Source organism: Idiotropiscis lumnitzeri, chromosome 1, assembly GCF_059441095.1.
Source record: "Idiotropiscis lumnitzeri isolate Australia: NSW breed Sydney's pygmy pipehorse chromosome 1, RoL_Ilum_1.0, whole genome shotgun sequence".
NCBI lineage: Eukaryota > Metazoa > Chordata > Actinopteri > Syngnathiformes > Syngnathidae > Idiotropiscis > Idiotropiscis lumnitzeri.
This window is the reverse complement of record NC_142391.1, coordinates 10,340,009-10,363,597: the sequence shown is the minus strand read 5'-3', so window position 1 is coordinate 10,363,597 and position 23,589 is coordinate 10,340,009. Positions and strand designations below refer to the sequence as shown.

The 23,589-nt window shown below is 42.1% G+C and overlaps 1 protein-coding gene across 5 annotated transcripts in view; it reads right to left on the bottom strand.

Moving 5' to 3' along the window:
- Positions 1-648: 648 nt before the first annotated feature.
- The window catches only part of kidins220a (kinase D-interacting substrate 220a), a 46,638-nt gene continuing 23,697 nt past the window's right edge, over positions 649-23,589 (bottom strand). For 2 of the 5 annotated variants that reach the window (XM_088316164.1, XM_088316173.1), the window contains exons 24-32: positions 15,171-15,349; positions 12,757-12,971; positions 11,509-11,625; positions 9,300-9,332; positions 7,001-7,117; positions 6,771-6,869; positions 4,953-5,171; positions 4,077-4,268; positions 649-2,971 (exon numbers count right to left, since the gene is read on the bottom strand). In XM_088316164.1, coding sequence (XP_088172290.1) covers positions 2,189-2,971; positions 4,077-4,268; positions 4,953-5,171; positions 6,771-6,869; positions 7,001-7,117; positions 9,300-9,332; positions 11,509-11,625; positions 12,757-12,971; positions 15,171-15,349 — 1,954 coding nt within the window. In that variant the 3' untranslated portion in view covers positions 649-2,188. The remainder of the gene's footprint in view (positions 2,972-4,076; positions 4,269-4,952; positions 5,172-6,770; positions 6,870-7,000; positions 7,118-9,299; positions 9,333-11,508; positions 11,626-12,756; positions 12,972-15,170; positions 15,350-23,589) is intronic. The other 3 variants (XM_088316183.1, XM_088316155.1, XM_088316192.1) reach the window with 3 other exon arrangements.

Sequence of the window (23,589 nt, the reverse complement as noted above, 5' to 3'; positions counted from 1 at the left end):
TGAAAATATGTCAGTTAGAAAATTCTTTTTTTTGATACGTTAACAGGAAACTGTACCTTGGATTGTTGCGTATTGCATTCCATTTCATTCGGTGAGTGAGCTGGAGCCTATCCCAGCTGACTTGGGGCGAAAGGCGGCGTGTTCACTGGACTGGTTGGTAGTCAATCGCAGGTCACATAGAAAGACATTCACACTCACAGCTGTGGAGAATTTAGAGTCTCCAGTGAACTGAACATGTATGTTTTTGGAAGACGGTGGGAAGCCCACGCAAGCACGTAGAGTACACGCAAACGCCAAACAGGCCACAGGTAAAAAAAAATGCAGACTTTTGTATTTGATAAAACACTGATAAGCTGCTTAAAAAATCTACAAAGTATCTTATTAGTGTCCTCAAAAGAACCCTGCATGTACCCCGTTTAGAAGGTGGGAGGGGGTCAGTGAAAAAGTTGACAGCCTGCTTTCGTGCAGCCATCGCGCAGTACCGTTTGTGAGGAAAGTGCGCCATCTATCGGACGACCATATAACGACGCGTGCGTCCTGAGCTTCGACGTCTCTAACTAATCATTTCTCTGAAAGTTATAAATTGAAAGATCAGATCAGATTCTCCTGCATTAAGAAGAAAGAACGACGTCATCCCAATGCTTTGAATTTGAACATCGAAAACAAGTGTATTGATTTAAATAGTGAAACAATTTGACAAAGATTAGGAGACAGAACATCATTTCAGAGCCCTGGAGTGCATGCAAATACCTTTGACAGAACAATGGTCCACTCGTCCAAAACACCACTAAGTAAATGTCGATACCAGCAAACACAACACTCATTGACATGTAACATTTCATCACCACACAAACAATCTCTCGTAATAAGATGTCACAACTACACTATTTTCTATTCCCAATTTAGACTTTTTTTTTCAATCAGACTTTAAAACCGAGGTGTCAAACTCCAGGCTCAGGTGCCAGATCCAGACCATCAGATTTCATAATGTGGCCCACGGAATGACAAATTGGCAATTACCAACCGCAGGGACAATCAGTAATCAGATCATACTTACGCTTATAATCCATAAACAAACACAGTGCGGCTCAGCTTCTGGTTAACTGATGATTAGCACAGTACCAATGGAACATCCACCGGGATTCAAACAGTGTGTGTGGCATGTGTTGAAAACGAGTTTGAGACCTTTGTTTTAAAGTACAACATTATCATTAACAAGAAACACTTTCTACAACTCCATCATAACAGACTAAACTCCATTACAAGCAAGGCTCGAAATAAGCGGCTTTGCATCGCAGTTTGCAAGTAAAAATTCACAATTCATTAACGTGGCACAACAGGTTTATGTCACAGGGCGAGTGGCAAACAGCTAGTTAGCGACGAGCTCCGGCTGGCTAGCTGGTGCGGATTAACACGTTGCAATCTTGCTCCTAAATCAGTGAATTAGCTACACTTGGGAAAACTATCGTTCTCGCGAAGATGAGCATAGATGGAAAAGCCAGGCTCATTGCTAAGCTAACCTAACATTGACACGTAATCGTGAAACAACAGAATACAGTGCTTGGGTGATTGAGAACACTTTTCACAGATGTGTGGATGGAACCGCGTCAAAGCGGAGAGTACACAATTGAACAGCAGCAAATTTCATAAACATCTGGAGAGAAAATTATTAACTACGCTAGACAACTAAATAGGACCAAAATCAGAATTGTTACGCGTAACGTCAGCTGCGAGGAACAGCCTACAGCAGAAGTAAAAGTACGTTGAAGATGTTTGTTTTCACGATGGAGTAATCAATTTTGATTTTTAATTTTGAGACCTGCACACTAAATGTTCTCAAATTACATTACAGCAGGTTTTTAAATCAATTTAGATCTGCAAAAGGACCATACAAACTATTCAGAAAAAATATCAAAAGAAGAAACTGAAAATTCCTAATAAGAAATTACAGATTACTGCTATTCACAACGTGAAAAATAAATATTGATTCCATAAAAACTGAAACTAATTGTTCATTTGTGATATTAATATTTTAATTGTTCAATATAAAAAAATGACCTGCTCCTCAAAATTAGAAAGTTGCTCCTCAAATGAATTCATTAATTAACAAAACTGCTCCTCAAAGAGGAGATGTTATTTCGAGCCTTGCGAGACAACACTGATCACTGAATTCTGATCAGAAACAATCTTAAAGGACGCTCTCCCTTTCATCTCCAAGGTTGGAGCGCAGGTTCTGGTTGTGGTGGACGGTGGCGGTGGTGACGGTGGCGTTGCCGCTGCCTGGTGAGATGATGACAGCAGGCGAGACGCTGGAGGGGGAGGTGGCGAACTGTTGTTGTTGGCGGCTGCTGTTGTTGGCGTTGGAGTTGGTGTCGCTGGAGTTGTTGTTGAGCGTGGTGTTGCTCTCGCTGCGGTTGAGGTTGCTCATCCCGCCGGGAGGCCACCCTTCGTCCGGGCTGCTCGCCATCAGGCTGGCCTCGGAGGCCGCCTCGGAGCAAATGGACATGCGGGCTACCGTCGCGTCCTGCAGGCAGCTCAGACTGCTGGGGAGGAGGCCTCGCTTCTTGACCGGGCCTTCCAGCTCCAGCTCCATCATACCCGACCTCGCCGCTGCCCTCGCCAGGCCGGGTTCTCCTGCCGCCTCTTCCGGGGAGCTGTCACTGGACTCCTTCTGATCCAAAAGACCTTTGGTGAGGAAATGTGAGGGCTTGGCTTTCACTTCTTTTTGGAGGAGCGGAGTGGTGTTGTCGGCCTCCTCCGGGCTTGAGTCATCATCGCTGGACAGCTTGCGGAATCGCGACTCGGCCGCGTTGTTTCGGGAGCTCGTGCTGTGGTCCAGCTTCTCATCCTCCTCGCTGATGGGGTCAAGGAGCTGGGCATCAGCCCCTGAGGGAACGTCTGTGGCTTCAGTAGCCTTTGAGACTCTCTTGACGAAGGACTTGCGGCCATCTTGGTCTGCTCCTTCCTTCGCCTGGCAAGTGGGAAAATGATTCAATGAGAACATGAAAATATCAGAAATCCCTTTATTGTCATTGTACTCAAGTGCGCAACGAGATTAGACACATATCAATTGGATGGGAGGTCTCGAGAGAGAGAGAATTCTTTTCAGCATTTGGTGCCAAAGCACACAGTTTGCAACTTTTCACACTATAGAAAGAGATGCTACGTTCAGTCCACACATATATTTCCTGCTGTCGATGGCTATTTAGCCAATCAGAAGCTTCAACCGCTATCGCCCCGGTTGTACATTGATTTACACGCAGATTATTTACTGGACGAATGTAAAAATACACTTCTTATGTTGTGATGCAGTGATTCTCAAAGTGCGGGTACTTGAGCCCTCTCTCGTGGGACGTAAAATATTCAGTGTCAAAGTACAATACTTTTGAGTGAAATTAAATTATTTTAAAATTTTACTTTAATATAAAAAACATTTCATTGAATAATCCAAGTAAGTACAGTTTCTATTTTGCTATATTTAAGCAAGGGGCTATTATATTCAATATTCAAGAAAAGTACTTTTTAGGACTGAATCCTGGTCAATTATTTTAAGAATTTCAATGCACTAGTTTGTGTAGTGGCCTATAAATGAAAAATGAAAAACTGGCGTAAATCTGAGGACGCTCTGCTTTTCTGTACAAAATATGTTTGCATTTATATTACAGTAATAAAAAAAAAATATCAACCAATCTTGTTTTGAACAGATTCTACTCGAGACCCGTTTATTAGTTCCCTGGAGGCGATACCAGGGTACTTAACAGGATTATTTGTACTAATATAAATACATTCCATTCCTCCATTCTCAATGGCACTTTTGCTTATTAGAGTAGTGGCTGGGTTGGAATTTAATTCACCCTGGACTGGTCGCCAGCCAACTGCAGAGTATTTATAGACAAACAAACATTCACATTCACAATTTAAGAGCCTTCCAAAAATGATGTTTTTTTTTGTTTTTTTTTAAAAGTGGGAACACCCAAAATGTTGTTTTCCACGTCAACATGATAACTCATCATCTTTGTATAACGAGTAAAACATCCAAGCTAAGTGCTGCAGCGTGCTCGTGACTGTCCACCAACCCCTTTGTCGTCCGAGCCGGCCGCCTGGAGGAAGGTCGGGGGCTGCGAAACGTCCAGCTGGGCCATCTGAGCAATGTACTCCTGGTAGGCGTCGCGGTACTCGGCCTGCTGCCTGTCCGTCAACTTGACGATGTTGTTGGATGATTCTTGCGAGTTGATGCTGGACATGCTTGTGGTGCGGAGAGTCGGCACCTGGCAACATGACAAGGAAAAAGGCCACAATTTGTTTTGTTGAATTAGAACCTATTCACCAGCTGCATGATATATTGTGTAAATAAGATCACGATAACAGAAATTTTTTTGAAAAGAATACTTCTTTGACATTGTCAAGCAGAAAAAAAAGATTATTGTTAATGTTATTATTTTATTATTTATTTTATTCCTTAAATCATTACATTGTTTTTGTATCCTGTTGGTTGGGATTGATATCATCAATCATGTCAGCACAACACAACTAATAAATTAAATATTGAAAATATAAAAATGGGTGACGTCGAATGTAGTTGGCTAGTTTAAATGTATGTGACAGAGTTTGCCGATTGAGTTTTTGCAAATCCAGGCTGAAGGTGAAAATATCAACCATGGGGCCCCTTTAGTGCTTTTTTTTTTTTTTTTCATTCTGCTGAAACATTCAGGAACACCGCTGACTTCCTCCGCTGTGCTCATTTCTCGCTCGATACGACATGAACAAGATACGTGCGGCCGGCATGAAGAGGACTTTGTGGCTTTGTGACAGTTTCTGAGAGCACGACCTTACGTGAACGGCCCAGTTAATTTTGCTTACACTGGGAAATTTCTTTTACAAAATGCGCAGCTTGCACCTGATCATATCTTGCGGCGTTTTGCACACAAGCAGCTTCAAGAAAGACGACTGACCGGCCACTGCGAGCTGCTGCTGTGTTTCGGGGGCTCTTCTAGACCCGCTCCGCTGAGCTCCTCAAAGCTCAGATTGAGGCTGAAGCCCCCCGCTTCCCGCTGGGCCCCCGCCAAGCGCCTGCTGGGCTCTCCGTTGTACACGCTGTTGCCCTGCTCGCTAGCAGCGCGCGACTCGTCCTCAAGCAGGGCCTGGCTTTCGGCTTGCCGCTGTTCCATCACCTTGGGAAAAAGACTTTGTTAACTCGACGCAGACTCACAAGTGAGATCATTGCGACATGCAAACAAATAAGTTACAAGGCAACAGCAGGAAATAATACGCAAGCAACTTTGAGCGGCTCCTTCTGAGGAGCCGCTCGCTGTCCACTCATCCCTGACAATGACCTCCCTTCATCCAGATATCAGTCGGCCATCATCGACCAGATGGCTGAGCTGGCTGCGTCCTGGCAACACAACACTGGTTTAGTGCATGAGGCTGTAAGGAGGCAGCACTTTCCAGCTGCTCTGATGTGAGCTCAGCATCAGATGTCTGCTAAAAAACACGACTGGTTTGTTATTAGGAGGCTGCTACACGTGTTAGTAATTCAAGGCTTCTCGTAAAGCGGATTAACAAATGGCAATTCTGGTATCTTATCTTCGCACAGGATGTTATGTTACAAAATGCATCCATCTTTTGGGAAGAAATATGAGATGATACATCACCGCGAGCTCTGATTTGCTGACAATCAGTCTAGTGCAACCTTGTGCCCAAAGGCACCTGGGAGAGGCTTGAGCTCACCCATGACCCTAATGAGGACGAGCTCTAAATAAAATCGATGGAGGGAAACCATAAGTCATGGTAAGGTGTAAAGGCAGAGGAGTCGGGCGTGAATGATTCTGAGAAAAAAAAATCATATAGAATGTTTTTCCTCTTCCAATTGCGATTGTGATTTAATATGGATTAATTATATTTTTTCCAAGGTCCTCTTCCCATATATTTTTTTATTATTACATTATTACAATAACAGTAAAGATAAGACAGATTTTTCCCCCTCCAGCGAGGTGTTGCCTTTGGTTTTGCTATTCCAATCCCTAACTCTTTTTGCTTCAGTATGTTTTATTCCAGAATGCTACATAGAACATCACTTTCTTTTTCAACACCACCATAAATTTCTGCTGTACAAATTCCATGTCTGACATTCACGTTGTGTGTTGTGGTTAAAGATTTCTACCGCAGTGATATTAGATGTCATAGTAATTGCACTGATCTGTTCTTTAGATGGAATACAAATATATTTTGTTTTCATGTGTAGTCAATCAATTTTCACTTGACAACCCAAATTAATTGTTATTCCACAATTAAATCAAATATTTGTGCTTAACGAAAAGTATATTCATTTTAACTTTTGTCAAAATCATAGCGTTCATACATCAAGTTAAACCCGAAATAATTTGAGCAATTTGTTACGTAACAAGTGTGTACCAAACTGGTTGCTCTTCACATAAATCAGTAGCCAAGAAGTAGCTGTCAGTTTCAATAAAATGGTGGGTGACCCCTGATCTAATGAGATATAAAACTTTGTTTGTAATTTGCAAATCTGATGCACTGTTTTAACCATAGTGACGGTCTAATGCAATTATATGCAATATATCACATTTGTAACGGTGGTTTGTCGCAGTGTAAAACTGCATTGCATCATTCTGAGAGCTCTCAAAACCGACATAATCTAAGATTGTAACCAAAGAAATTGGGCAATGTTTTTTTTATTTACAGCTCTTGAACTGAATCTCATTGCATTGTGTGTTTTTTGTGCCCCGTGGGAATGAAAAATAGGACCTCACCGTTCCCCTGAAGAGCTGCCAGTCACCAAAGTTCATATCCATCTCTTTCTTCAACTCATCCAGGTTGCACTGTGTCAGGACACGCCCATTTATATTAGCCTGCAATGTTAGAGGGAAACTGGCTGAATTATTGGATTCATTTAAAACACGCAGATTCAAAGATGAGAAACATTGAATTATTTAAATCAAGACTCCACATGTAAACTTGACAATGTTATTGACAGGCGCACCTTCTTGACGGTGGCGGTGTACTGACGCAGCATGCTGGCGTCGAGTCCATCGATCTGTTTGAGGAACTCGCACACTGCATCTGTGCTCATTGAGCTGAGCAGGACAGCAGGGGAGGCCTACCAAAACATGCAGTCATAATGAGAAGGACACATTCATGGTGTCTGCGCCAGTCCTGCTCACCGGGGCGGCCCGGCATGTTAGCGCACTCTGTTAGTGCAAGAGGGGAAAAACGGATCTCAGTGGAGGGGAGAAACTCGCCGGCCTGTGGTCAGAATTCCACACAGTAACTCCCTCAGTCAGTCACACAAATTAAGGGTAAGAGCAAACAAAGCTGCCAACCAATCCAAACAGTTACACCACTTTGTTCTTTTTTAGTGTGTATATGCTATACAGGCACATAAATTGTACGCAGCGTACTTAAGGGATGGAGACTGAGAGTCTGAGTGGTGCTCGTCGAGCGGTCGCTACAAGCTTTGCCATCACTAATACCAGAGGTTTGTTGATGAGCCAAGACCAGCTACATCCCCCCCTTCCTCCCCGCATCCCTCTATCTACTTTAAAACCACAACTCTCCTTTTCACTCATCCCCCCCTGCATTGACTCCCTATTCTCGTTTCTTTCACTTTGCAACCTGGGTTTAACACGCTCATGCCTACTGGCCACCCAGGCTTTGTTTCTGGTACCTGGACAGAGGAGTGTGTCACTTAATCAGATTTGGAGTGCTGTGAGACAAGGGGCAAACAACCTAATAAAATATAGTACGGCGGCGGGCAGGAGAAGAACTATTGCTACTTGTGTGAAAGTGTTAGTGCAACTAAGGGGACTGTGTGTGTTTTAGGTGACTTGTCTATTATCTGATTTTACACCATGCATGATATTGATAAGAGAGTCGAAGTGTTAGTTGAATGTCTGCTTGGATGCAGATTAGGGTTGCAGCGGCATACTGGTTTCACAGTCGGTATGAACACTGATGGATATCACGCATCATGTGCATGATGCAACTTTGTCGGAATACTGGTGAGTTCAACCAGATTAAAAAAAATGCACTTCATTGAAGAGTTCAATGTAAGGAGGGTGGGAATTTGACAAATTTGGGGGAATAAATGTGAATATATGAGAATAGTTCTATAGGAATCTATAAGAATTAACAAAAATAATCTGGAAATTCAAAAATTGTTGTCCATTAAATGTTGAAGAAAATGTGAACAAAATTATTCAATATAAAAACCAAGTATTGGATTTTTATTGGATATTAATTTAGAATAAACTTTGTTTAGAAAATTATTAATTAATTATTATTAAATCCGATTAAAATCTCACCACATGTAACTATTTATTTACATATTTGTACGATTTATGCTAAAGACTGCAAAAATTATGCCAGCAACAGATACATTTATACCTGTCCCAATATGTAATTTTAAAAAAATAAATTGCAGTAACAATAATTAAAATATACGAATGATATATATGAATATCTCATTATTTATTAGATATATTCTATTTCTACTATTAAAAGAACATAATTAGAATATAAGTATTATAAATTATACTTACACATGACATAAAAAGTCAATTTATCAACAAATGTTTTTTTTCAATCAGATATGCAAGCAGACATTTCTATATTAATTGTTTTGTGCTGATTCCGAACATGCCCTTGTTTTTTCCGAGCACATGAGGTTATTTATAATTATAATAACAATACAATAACAATTTAATATGTGGTAAAATAACAAATAAAAAATAAAAAATAACATATTTAGTAATATTTAGGATTTGAGGGGAAAGTACAGAGATGGGCGGAATTTTTTTCTGAAACATCAAATTTATAAATCACAACACAGTAATATCCGTATTGCACAAGCTTTTAGAGGTAAAAAAAAAAATGAAAATATCTCAGAAAAAAAGTAGACAATTTTTAAATAAACGTCAAATATACATTTCGGGACACATAAAGCTGTGATTAAAATTTGCTGTTGACTTTTAGTATAGATTTTTGAATGTCAAAATTTCCAGTTGTGTGTATATATATATATATATATATATATATATATATATATTATATATATATATATATATATATATATATATATATATATATATATATATATATATATATATATATATTAATAATCAAAAATTATTCCCAGTGAAATTGTGCCCACCGCATTCCAATCTGATTGCCTAGAGCAATAATCTTGTCAGAAATGTGACTTCAGTTATCATACTAAACAACTGTCACACCGTTGCAACCCCACTGCAGACTGGCAAAAAACAATGAAAACGTTGATGTACCTGCTTTGATTTGTAATGCAGTGACCTTAAAAGCTTGATAAGGAGACAAAAAATAGCAGACAGACATACGGTCAGACACAAAATGCACATGTACAATGACAGAAGGCCAGGCCTGCACCTGTGGAAAGAAGCGGAAGAAGACAGAGGCAGACATAACGACGAAAAAAGGCAGCACAAGAGCATAACATGAAGGCGCAGGAGGGACTTTTGTAACCAGGCAGGCGGCAGCCCCCTTTTCCATCCATGTCAGACTGGAAGAGGCGAGGCGAAATGGAGGTAGAATTATGACACGAGGAGATTTAGTTTTCACAGCTTTTGGGGTCATAATCTTCACAGAAAGAACATCTTAGCCCAAGACAGATTAGAAACCAAGTTGAAGAAAAGGAGAGGTTTCAATTTAGGCACGGCCTTCAATTCGGAACGCGCAAAAAAAAACAAAAAAAAAACGCAAATATCAGCGGGTGTGTCTAAGTGTGTGTTTGTGTGAAGCAGGGTGTGTGCGATAAGACCGTAATTACAGCTGGGCTGAGCTCAGGGCAGGGCAAGAAGGATGGGGAAGAGGAAACAGAGCTCTGCAGGAGCGGAAGCGTCTTGGTAAGGAGATAAGCTCGAACAGCACTGGGCTCATTGTCAGTGCGTAAATGTGTGCGTGTGAGTGTGTGAGTGTGTGTTGCCAGTTGCTCTGATGATAATCCCCGTAGACAGAGGAATCCACATTCACACTTCTATAAGCTTGGCAATTATACTGGGCTCGGCCCGCTTACATATCCAAAGAATTACACATAAATGAGGCCGTGCGCACACGCATATCAACATTCACAGATTTGCGGGAAGGGATAAGATGGGCTGATGCGCATCGGAAAAGCCGGAACGAAGGATGAAACTGAGGGCATTTATACAGCGGTGGAGACAGGACAAAGGAGCAAGAGGCAGATGGAGGTGGAATGGAAAAGATAGACTGAGAAGGAACATTCTCAGTGTTCTATATTCAAATCTTTCATACACTGTCGCTTCTTTAAACGCTTGCTGGCGGCAGCCTGATAAGTGGCTTTGTGGAGCAGGCGAGAAGTGTTATCATTCATTTGTTCCAACAGAAGCTGCTCTCTTTGAATGTGTGGACATCGGAGTGTCTCATGCGTCCCTATGACACATTGAACAGAATCGTTCCTCTGTGTTAAAGGTCCCAGTCCCAAACGGATGGCGGATGGGAACCAGGAGTCAAATAACTTCACTACACATGCACCCAAAGAGCATGTTTCAGAGACGAGACTAACAAGGCATGCAATGTTCAGCATGCTTGAGGTTTTGCAAGTTCATCAGCGAGCAAATTATTAGTAATAACAAGCTACATATTTGCAAAACCGTCAGAGCGGGTATGCTTTTGTGGTTTATTTGGTTACCATGGCGGGGTCAGAGGGACAGGAGTGGAGGCCTTCTCTTGCATCCTCTGCTATAACTTCCTGACATGGGCACAGAATACAAACAAGGGTTGTGCAGAGGTCGGGTCTAATGGACTTGATTGCCGTTTCTTCTTGAAATAAACTTTGGGGATTTGCACGTTTTTTGAGATGGGAAATGTGATACTGTTAAATTTAGGGGATAGGATGGAGGAATGAGCAGGTGAAAGACACACAAAAAAATCAAAGAACTAGAATAAATGTTCACAAATTCGTTTTCCACTGCAGGGGACCTACGCAGCATTTGACTTTTACACGTTTCCGTCGGTAAAAGGATGGTGGTGTTCCAAGCATGTCACGTTTTTGCCACTGCTGATCACTCACTAGTCAAACAAATGAGCCGTTGTCACATCATCACTCGTGGAGGAATGAGAAAAATAAAAACATGCTAATATTGGTTCACCGGCTTGCTTGATTTCACCTTTGTCAGTGGCAGAAATGTACTTTTCTAATTCCTGAAATATTATTTTCAAATGGAAAACATGAGCTAAACATAGCGGAACCAGTACTTTGTAGCGGAAAAGCGAGATACTGTGCGGTACTATTTTTCAGCCCATCCTGGTCTGTTATTTGCTGTATGGAATGCATGTAGCAACCATCAAACATTGATGGCAGTGAATTTGTTGCACTCATTCAGGTGTTTGTTTTTTTGTGACAGCAGGAATGACGGATTCATCTTCCTCTCACAAACCGACAAAATCAAACACAATTAACATCAGGAGAATATGTCTGATTTTCAAGTCTGTACTTACAAGTCCACCGGTGATGTCCTTGAGGTGAGCAGGATGCTTAATGGAAGTGTGCAAGGTTGAGGGGGCATGATGGGGGTAATGCCTTGGCAGATGATACACATGTTGGGGGAAATAAGGCTAAGGAGGCAGGAGGAGAGGAGGTCAAATGAAAATCATAGGAGGGAGCTACGGCATACAAACAAAAACAAAATAAATGCTACAGAGCAGGGATGGGCAACTTAAAAGATGGCGCGGGACACATTGTTTTTAATCAATGCTACTGGGGGGGGCACATAGGGCCACACAGGTAAATGAAAAAAAAATATGGACAAAGTACATGCATAGAGAATACGTGCAAAATATGCGCTCTTAATATATTTCATTTCAGAATAAGTTTTTTAATGCATATATAAAAGATCAACTATTCAACAATAAAGGGGCTCTCGTGCATAAAAATTACCATTTAAGGATGGACCCGAAACTGCTAGACAGCAAATGAATAGGAAGTGCAAAAACTCATTCCCTGCATAGAAACCAACTCACACATATTGTTTATATTATTGCGGTTTGGTGTTCGTTCTGTGTGTATTGCAAATTCCCCCAAAATTATAAGGCCTGTGCAACGTTGTAGTACAGGACAAAAGACCCAGAGCAAGTGCAACTAGGCAATGTCTGCCATCTAGTGGTACATGGTGAGATTACAAACATATGCCTTTATAGTCTAACTGTACGATTCGTGGGGGATAGTCAGGCCTGCCTGCAAATAGGAAAAATCTGCAAATAATTGATGGCTATTGAAATGAATTGAAGCAAAATATATTTTTTTGAAGTAAATCAAAAATAATCTATAAAAGATACTGATAAATCCTCTAGAGTAAAAAATACCAAAATAGGCATTGATGACCCCACAAAGCCCTCTGCGTAAAAAAAAAATAAAAAATTCGAGAAAAAAAAGAAAAAAAAGGGAAAAAAATTGAAGGTAAAAGGAAATTAATCACGGTGGTCAGAATATGGTCGCACACCCACCAGTTGCCCATTCCTACTTGAAAAAGGATGCTAACATGGTCAGTCTCATTGTCCCATGTTGGGTTACAACAAAATGAATGTCGTAATGGATGGAAAATGAAGCATGGAGCTAAATCCAGCCGTGTGTTGTGGAGTGGTTGTGGGCACCTTTAAGTCACAGCAGAGCCTTTATTTTCATTCCCTCTACATCATATTGGAAGGATCTTAAGGACCTAGTGGCCAGCATCCTCCAGCGCATCTTACCCGGTTGTAGAAGGGGTGCTGAGGACCAGTCATCCCACTGAAGTAGGCACTGTGCGGCTGAGGCGGCAAGGAGCCGGCGAAGGAGCCTGCCGGCGAGCACGCGGCGGTGTGCTGACCGTATCCCGGCTGTGGACGGGGCACCACCGCCTCCTGCAATGGCATTGTGGGATACGTAACCCCTCCCACATGCATCTGCTCCCTGGCTGCACGCACATCTAAAGAAAGGAGAGAATCACGGGAAGAGAGAGCGAATTGTTTGTGTGTGACGCTCATGATCATATCTCTGGCGATGACTATAAAGGGCCTTCAGATGCTACCCACGCATCAAAAATTTTGCTTTATTTCATCATCTGTGGCAAGTGAATGAATAGAGGAAACCAATTTGGAGGCAAAATGGAAATGTTTTAGGTGAAAAGAGGGCTTGTAGGCAAGTGTCTGAAATGGCACAGATGTTTCAAAGACAGCAACCTTCGACAGTCAATTCCATTTACACTTTAATTTTTACAACTCCATTTGCTTACAAGGAAACAGCCTTGTTGACATTCTTTTTTTTTTCACGAGAGTGATATGCGAGCCACGGAATAATTTTGGCAAAAGGAATTCGAAGCAAACAAATTCACAACGCAAACAAAAGACCATGGGAACTCATCGGCACAACTGAACTGTGCCGCAATTGTTTTCCCCAATCAATCCGAGTAGGCGCTGAGCAAGAGAATTGGGGGAACCTCCCAAAGTGAAGTTAAACAAGGCCAGCAGCAGGAACAGAGTGGCTCTGTGTCGCTGGCAAGAAAGTAGAAGCCAGAAACAGAAGGCACCAGAATGTCTCCTGGTTATACAAGTGGTGGCTGAATGACACACTGAGTGAGACCCAAAGCAGCCTGGGAACACAATGGGGGCCTTATGATGTGAGTCAGGCCCATGGGCGGGTATCACTGACGGTGCTGCCCACTGGGCACCAAGTAGCGGCTGCACACAGATTGAGAGGAGGGACCTGGTTGAGATGACCTTCCGCTTCACAGCGAAGCATATAGACGTGAAAACCTGCACAAATAGCTTCTCCTGGCTATTTTTAAGAGTTTGCTTCGTTTGGTCCAATGCGTGACTCAGCATTGCCTCATTAGGACAGACTGTGTGTGTTTGGCTGTGGTCTGCTCACACTATGATGCAGCAACTTCACACTAGGCGTCATTGACACTCTCAAATGGGCTGAACGTACACTGACGCATGGCGTGAAAAGCGCGGCGCCGCTCTGGCTCCGATCTTAATACACTTGTAATAGTATTATGCCGCTCGAACGTACAAATTTGGTGAGGCCAATTGTTCGCAGACACTGTATTCTTTTGGCTTGATCATTGTCATCGAAAGATGATACGCAACATAGCACTAATGCCAAGTTATTTACGGGTTCTTCCTTGGCCCAAAGTTCCTTGGAATACGGTTAAATATTTTTTGCAAAATCCATCAACATAATGTCACGCCAGATGCAATAAATACAATATGTTGCGTCTTTTGAGTGTTGTTCGGATTAACTTCCTTGATTTGTTGTCTGATAAATAATATAAATAACGGAGGACATTTTTTTTTTTTTTTTTTACAAATATTTTCACCTCAGATTACTTGTTTATCATAGTTCGGTTTATATTCCATTTGTTACTATAAATTACTATAATCTCCCCATAGCAGGACTACAAATTCATCCATTTTGTATAGTGCTTGTCCTCCTTAATGTCACTGGTGAGCTCGAGTTTATTTTAGATGACTTTGGGTGAGAGGCGGGGTACACCTTTGGACTGATTGCCAGCCAATTGCAGGCCACACAATAACCAATCAAACTCACACTCAGGCCAGAGATTTTCGCTACTACATTTTTGTCAGACCGATACCAGTACGAGTACTCAACATTTGAGTACTCACCGATACCAAGTAACCAATACCACTAGTACATTTGCTACATAAAAATTTCTATTAACCATATGAGATAATTACGAAAAAAAGACCTTCTGTTTATTTCTGACAAAATAAAGAAGAGTCACTGCAATACAGAACACAAAATAAAACAAAACTGCACAACAAAACAAAACTATTCCCTGAATTTTAGTCTTTGTTAAAACTAAAATGAAGAGCAAAAATTACAGGATCAGCTTTCAACTGTTAAGCAGGGATCTATAAAGATTGATAATAAGGCGGGGAGATACAACTGAAAAATCCAGCCTAATATTGCAAAATGTACATTTTATTTTATTTTTTTTTACTTAATTTAAAATGGGAATAAGACTGGAAGCACCAGGCCACCGTGCTGCCAGTTGCAAGACTAACAAAGACTTATCCTAAAATGCCAATTCAGAAAGCAAATGCAACTTTCAAATCAGCTACGACACTTCCTCTTACTGCACATATTGATTTGTTTTTCATACCTGCTATTATCTCTCGGAGTTTGGGGTCCAGATTCACGGTGCAGGGAAGGAACATCTCCACATCTCTGGCAGTGAGGACAGGTGTTCGGGAGGAGAGGAACACCTCAAAGCTGCGGATGTCGCCGTCGATCTCCAGCAACGGTTCCACATCCTTGGTGGTGGGAATATTTTTGGACAGCCTGCAGAGGGAATGTGCAGAAATTCAAAAAACTACAGGATGCAGAAAAAAATAAGTGTTGGTAAACAATTAACAACTGTATGGTCAGGTTTTCAAGTTCTTCGACACCAATGTGAATTGGACAAAATGTCTTCGGATGAAGAACTGAATTACTTGAGGAATTAAGAGATGCAAAAATGTCTCAATATTGAATAAACAATATATACGAAAGACTATAGTCTGATGGAAAATAAGAGGAAATAGCAAGCAGCACTGTTAAGATGGAAGAGATACTGTATGCAACGGTCATCATCAAAGTCCTCATCAGAGGGGCGAGATAACCAGATTGAGAGAAGACAAGATAGCATAAGGAGGTGGATGTTCAAGGACAGATAGAGTGAGGGACGTTATCTTCTCTGAGCAGAGGAGGAAACCTGAGAAGATGACAATCGGGGCAATTTAGCAAGCAGCAGACGGAAGCGCGTCATGGCGCACCGCTACGGTTAACATGATGTTTGTTATCACAAGCTCGTCGTAAACAGTCTGTTCTGGGATGGTTACATTAGCGCGTCACAGTGCGGTTCTTGTTTAGAACACAGGGCACGTTTTCGGTTAAGGTCAGATGAAAGGAATTCATGTGACATTTTTGGGGGGTTTTGGCTTTAAATGAATCTTTTCAAGAGGCAACAAAATACCGGTTTAAGTGTGAAATATGTTTTTAGAAAACCTTGCTTATGGTTCAGTGCAAGTCAATGCTAAAAAGTCAGGAAAGTAATCGCTAATTTGATCACTCAGACATGAAAATATGAAGTTCAGAACGATTTGTGGCAGCAGCCATTCATCAACACTGTCACGCTCTTATCAGATCCATGTGGAGACTCCAGCAGGGAACAGGCATTTTCCTAATCTCTGCCTCCATCTCTCACTTGGATTCCGTGGATACAATTCTATCCTTGCAATTTACACATAACCGACTCAAAACAACAACATTAATTGATACCACACAGTCAAAACAATCCCCAGACCTGCAAAAATAACCCAACGCATTGTATTAGGAATACAACAACATAGAACAGTGCCCAAGTCTTTGTTTTTAGGGGGGTGGGAGGAAATTTCTATTACCCTAATGCGTGCATACATCACGAATGCGACAGTGCAACGTTCTAGCGGTCACTGTTACTAATCATTTCTGGCTCCAGAAACAATATCTCACAATTTAAAGTGCTGCTCAATGCACACACAAAAAAAAATGTTATCGCATGGTGGAGCACACCATTGCTGTGTTGGCGTGCGCCTTCGTGATTATTGCGAGGTGAGCTCGACCTGCACAACACTTTGCACTGGTTCAGGGCCTCTATTTGTTTTTGTTTTTCTTAATTCAAAATACCATCAAATAACAGAGGGTAACAATTTTTTTTTTTTTTTGCGAGTAATGCCGTCAAATGTGTTCCGCATTCTCTTCCAGCTTCCGTGCACGGTCGCACTCGTTGCTCACGGCATTGGATATTTCTCATTTGCTGGCATGAAATAAGGTTTGTGATTGTTTGGACTAAGTGTTGCATTAAAAGACAAGCGTAAAAATTTGCTGTACATGTGGTTTCGAGGAGGGGAAAACTATATAGAGGCCGGTTACAATACTGTATCGACTAATCGCTTGAAAAATAAAACGGACATGAGTTTTTTCAGGACTCGAGAAATGGTCATTTACTTTTTTTGTTTGTTTGCACCACGGGTGGGCAAACATTTTGATTGGCCGGCCACAATCTGTTCTAAAATTTGACAGAGGGGCCGGACCAAGAGCAGATGGATGGAGTGTTTTGGTAACCTCATCTCATCTGAGAAAAAATGAATATTTAATTTTAAATGAAAGTGAACAAAATCATTACAACAATATATATGTCCTGGAAAAACCACAGTATTTAGAAAATAAAACATTAACAAGGATTGTTCATTAAATTTTTTTCAAGTTCGGCGGGCCGGATTAAAACGTTTAACGGGCCGCATGTGGCCCCCGGGCCGTAGATTGCCCACACCTGGTTTACACGGATCAGCAGTTCTCTCTCCTGTCAGTAGAACGGCACATATAAATACTACGGGTGGAAAAGCTTTTGAAAACCGTTTAAACAGTTTGGTTCAACTGTTTCAGTAACAGAAGGGCTAATGAGGCGGCACGGTGGTGACTGGTTAGCACGATGGCCTCACAGTGCAGAGGTTGTGGGTTCGATTCCGGCTCCGGCCTTCCTGTGTGGAGTTTGCATGTTCTCCCCGTGCCAGCGTGGGTTTCCTCTCACATTCCAAAAACATGCATGGCAGGTTGATTGGATTAAATAAAAATGATCAACTTTGCAGCAGTTGAAATGATTCAAATCACAGCTTTCTACATTGATGCCTATTCAAAGTGATTTACCCATAATGCACCCGCAACCCGGACATCTGCAAGTGGACTATACAGAAATCGTTGGTTGGCCGTACGCATAGTGTTAATATTTGTTCAAGTGCGTAATTTTTCCCCAAAGACCTTGTCAGTTTCATCAACATTTTGTTTTGAATTGTATCATTGTTTTACATTTCAATGTTAATGTTTGTGTAAATTCCATAGAAGTGAACGACAATTTCTTTTATTTGTGCTCACATATATGCTTCGAATTTTGCAGCCGTAACAGGTTTCCCATCAATCAAAAAACATCACGCCATTATTTAATTGATTTTTTTTTAATGTCTGAGAGATACAGAACTCAACAGTAGTATTTCTTAACACCAAATAGCTACTATGATTTAAAAAAAATGTTTGTTAGTTTTTGAGGGATCCCTGATAAAAGTGGGGGTGGGTACAAGCAACTTTGTGGGCGCCTCATCTGGGCCGCCCGTGGGGACGATGCCAGGCCAACAGTTGGCAAAGTCACTTTGAAAAGTCACATTGCACGCATGCATACAAAACTGCTTCTCCTCACTGATGAAAACCATACATGAAGTCTTCGAAATTGATCGTAAGTACTAGTACATAATGTACACTTTGCTCAACAAGCCCTGTAGTAGTTCTCTGGACTTCTAAGATCGTTTGGCGGTGAGATACTTGCCAAACCCAGACTGAAAACGTAATCCTCCCCTTTCAAACACTTTTTCCACATTTATATGGAGGTGATAATGTTGTTCATTCATGCAGTCTAGTCCCCGATGAAACCTTTTTTCAGGTTCCAAGGATCATGTCAGCGAAAGTCATCAGTATCACAGTTATTAATTCAAGCTCCTTCCTATTCGTCAACTCTTCTGTTTGCTAGTTATGCACTGCCTGAAATGTTGGTTTTTACCAGAGCGTCATCTGGTTTTGCCAGTGAACACAGGCTGGCCTATGTGCGACTTTATTCAATGATGGCTACCATCGCGGCAGCACTCTCGCAAAGTCGGGGGGAGGTCAGCATCTGGCGAGGGCTCAACACAACACATTGTTAGCGAATAATCAAACTCACAGCTATGATAATCCAGTTAACGCACTGGTGGAAATGGCTCCATGAGCCTGGAGGAATTCCAAAGCGGTAAACGTCTCATAGTTGAGTGATGGGTGGACGGCACACAAGTTCATTCATGGCCACTTCTGACTTTTCACTGGTGTTCCAACCCAGCCGGCTCATCGCAAACGGGCAGGTAGGGGTCCACCTTGGCGTTCAAGGACATTTTGACAGGACAGATGGCTGGTGATGGACTCATCTGCTGTTGCAGGGCACAAACCTGTGACCTTGTGGTTGCAGGACGTCTCTAACCAAATGTGCAAGTCTGGCAAGATGCGCAAATGCAGGAGAATGTCCAAGTTAAGGAAGGAACATTCTTGCAGCGAGACAGACAGAGAACCACTTGAATGTGTTGTCATGGCAAACAATCAAAACTTTGTTGGCCCACTTAAAGACATGCCTTCTTAATTATCCATAAAACACAGATGCAGAGACAGAGATATAAAAATAAGTGCTGTGAACACTTGAGAACATACAGCTGGAAGGACAAAGCCTTCTCAGTTTCTCTTTGCGCCAGACCCAAAAGGTCAACTAAGCAGCATGTTGGCAAATAGATGATCCTCGTCACCTGGTGTCTGAGAAACCGGTACAATGTTTCGCACATACAGGTGTTCCTATCAAAAGCTGTGCACCCCTGCAGACAACTGGAGCGCAAGGACGTGGATTTCAGCGGCCGACAGGACAATATGAAGCATGAGCTCATGTACGTTGTGTATTTGGTTCATTTTTTCCCATGAACTGTACTAACCCGTGTACAGACTGAGAGAAGTCTGTTTTCCCACATTTCCAGCGGGCTTAGTGATGTTTATTAGCGGTACGCAGACGCAGACCAACAGGAGCCAGGGACTCTCTCTCTCTTCGTAGTGCGGCCACAGACAATCAAGCTGTTTATTAGTGGGATATTAGCGACGATTGGGTCACATGTTCACCGTGAAGGGCTGTGGTTTGCTTGAAAACAGAGAAGTGCAAAATCACTAACAAAGATAAGAATGGAGCGGGTGAGGAATGCACAAAAAAAAAAGCGCGATACACAGATGGGAAGTAAAGAGGAGAAAAAGGAGGAGTCAGAGGTTCATTTGTGATAGTCCCAGCTGACTGGCCAGTCAAAAACGCTCACGCCAGTTGAGTGTGCCAATCAGGAAAACGATACCGAGCCAAAAGCAGTGGAAGTGCTGGAATGATGTGAGAGGGTGACCACTACACAATAAAATAACAATGGGACTCACTTTAGTGAGTCATCCTCGCAGCCAACAGACGAAGCAACAAAGGCATTCTTATCAACAATCGATTTGCCAAACGACAAGTTGAACGCTTTAGCCGGGAGCGCCAAGGAAATGGGGTTTGATACTTTCAAGCCGACTGGTGACGAGTGAGATGGAGGCCACGAGGCATCCCGGCAGCCATGGCCACACAATGGCTCCATTGACAGGACCCGGCTTATAACCACAGCAGTACAGGCGCTTAGGTCCGACTGCTCTCTGTGTGGCTCGGCCACTGGGAGCTTTCAGAGCTTATCCAAATGCTAATAGGTCCAAAAGCTGAGTGGAGTACGGCCTTTCTTCTCTTCTCAGCCTCCCACATGCTGCTGGGAATGAGCAGAATTCATCTCGCCATCCCTTCCATCCGCTCTTTGGAAGCTGGAAGCATGAATGTGCCACTTGACTTTGCTTTACAGCTGCCCTCTGTGCTTAGAGACAACATGCGCACACAAAGAGGTGGTCCCGCAGCCAAACATTTCCATAAAGGGGCCCAAAGACTGAGAGGGATGCCTACAGAACAGACAAAGCCTTATGTGCATTGTGCTTGGGCAGCTCAAGAGCGTCAGTGTCAGAGGCTGCACGACCAATGCAACAGCGCGTGGGTGAAGAAGTTAACCAGGCACGGGGTCGACGCATTCCTCCGCCGGGCAGAGTCACAGCCCCCGGGCACCTTGTCTGCCAAGTGTGCGGATGAAGCAAGTGAGGCCCTCTCGAGGAAAACAGCAGACCCACAGGGAAGCAGGCTGGCATGCATGTCGTAAAAGAATAATGTTACATATCGCCAGCCACCACAAAGTCAGAGGGGGAGAGCATAAATATGTTTTCACTTTAGACGGTGCCGTGTTATTTGTCTCCCAGAAAAAAACGGCACATTTTCTTGATTTGAATCAAATGCTTCAAGTCATGTGGACGCGTTTGCTCTCCCTGCCAATCTTCTTTTCGTTCTGCTCTAGACGATTCCAACTTGTGACTTGCGGCAAAGTTTGCATCTAAATTCATGGCAAGGTTTAGTCCGACATATGGAGCCTTCTTACGCTGAGCTGGACCTGTGCATCTTCATGCAAGCGACAAACAGTCACACTAATGGGAAACACAACATGCGAATAAAAACAGAACTGAGTGAGCGGCCTCTCGGTGAGCAGGGCTCAGGACGCCGTGATTCTTTCAATCATTGATTAAACTCATGTGTAGCCCTGAAACACAGCCTCTTTTTTCCAGAACCCTCCAAAGAAAAAAAACTTATATGAACCCTCTGCACAGAGTAACATGGTTTTAATTTCTCAAGATGCAGCAAAAACACTTAACCTCAACTTCGTGATTTATGAACATTTGGAGGGCACTAATTTTACAGAAGAGTTGGTAAGACAGCATGCGGTTGTTTAATAGATGTAACAGACCAGTTGATAGTCCATTGAGCTTAAAGGTGCAGTACGCTAGGCTGAAGACAAATGCGCTCCGCTGTGAAAGACAATACATCTCCGATAAGTCTGCTTATGCACCAAAAATCCGAACAGTGAAGCATTATTGTGAAAAGTTAAGCTCAAGCTGAAATGGTAATCCTCGGGTCAATGAGGAAGCCGTGTATTCCAGATAAGGATGGGAGAATGTCAATGAGCAAATAAGTATCGAACGCACAACAAGCCGGGAAAGGGGAATAATGACGCAAAGCAAATGCGTGGAAAAAAATGTTTCACTGCGAACAAAGGTCTGTTCACTTGAGTCGGCGAGGGGATTTTATCATGACTATTAAATGGCGTACACTGCCTGAGAAGACAAATCTGATAGATAAATCCTCAGTGGTGGATAGTGGAATAACGCCCCGGTTCAAAAGCTGCTTTCAAAGCAAATATATGAAGACGAGGGCATGTATCAATCTTTTCAACAGAACCAGGAAATGATAATTCTCCACATTGTCTTTTTTGAATGCTTTCCATTGATCGCTGGAATGCCATGCTGCCGACATGATTAAATTATGTTGCTTTTCCACTGGGCGTTAGCACATTCGGGTCAGTTCTTCTCCAGAAAGTGGAGCACTGCAGCAAAGGGGAGAATGTGGCGCTTGGACGGTAAGGCACAACAACAAGGCCGGCGGGGGGAAATCAAGAGTGAGTTAAGATTAATACGCTGTATGCAGTGAATAAAATATTTTTTTAAAAAATACTGGGTAATATTACGATTACGCCAACAAAAAAATAATAATTATAAGTGCTCCCTGATTTGGTAATTTGTCTGTGGGAAGCGTTCTGTATTCATCCAGAAATACTAATTATTAATTAACAGATCCGTTTCAATAATCAAGTGAGCTGACTCACTGAGTGGCAAATCTTGCTATCTACTTAAAGGTCAGCGCTGACCCTCTTGCAAACCTGTACTGCTATTTATACGCATCCCTCCCACCTTACAGCGGTTCTCGCACAAAGAAAAAAAGAGAGGGAGAAGTCAGTGCTAATTCTTTCCCACTGCAGTAATATCAGGCATCACCACTTTTTACATTTAAAAGTTCATTTGAATCTTTCTGTCCATGAGGAATGACTGAACATCAGAGGTCCAATGGAAATGTGTTTGTTTTTTTTTGTTTATTTGAAATGCTTCTTTTCTTTACTTTGAACTCGAACAAACCATTTCTCCTGTCTCAGACCAATTAGACTAATCCATCAACCTCAGCTTACAACTGAAAGGGGCTTTAAGGATTTTGTAGCAAAGAATGTTGCCTGACGTTCTTTCCATTCACACACACACCAAAATAAGAATTGTTAGCTCGCCGCACACGCACACGCAAGCGTCACCTGCACTTCTAGAAGTACAGTAGATCCCAATATTTTTTCTCCCCAGTCGTTCATTCGGACAATCCAAGGTTTGACCAAAAGATAGATAAATGGGTTTATCAATGAACAAGTCGCACTGTACAAAATAGAAACCGAGGATAAATGCGTGTTCTTGTCTACATCGTCTTCCTACGCACACTGGATTGGATTTGGAGACTTTACATACAAACTATAATCCTTTTGTACACTTAATGGTACATCTTTTTTGAAAAGACAGTCATCTGTCAGTACAAAGATTCAAATCCTGGGTTCTGTCAGGGACTGAGCTTGCGATCTAAAGAAATTGGTGGCGGTACACAAAAAAAAAAAAACGTCCAAGAGGAACAGGTCACATGGTTAAGGAACCAAGCAGCTATTAAGGGTAGCGAAGGTTGAGAAAACATCCACATTGAAGAAAAGAACATATAAGGGCCGCACCATTTTCCACCACAGCTCGATATCTAAAATCGTATTAACGGATTTCACATAAAGGGAATCACCCACCCACAAGAGCGCTGGAGCGGCACTTTTATCCCAGCACATAATTGCAACCAAATTACAATAATTAAAGTAACCCTAAAATGGAGAGTGTCATCTTAATGTTTCAGCACTTCAGATGAGAGTGTCTCAAATTAAGACTGAATTGCTTGTCTACATATTCATTCTCAATGTGATTACAAAAAAAAAAAAGTT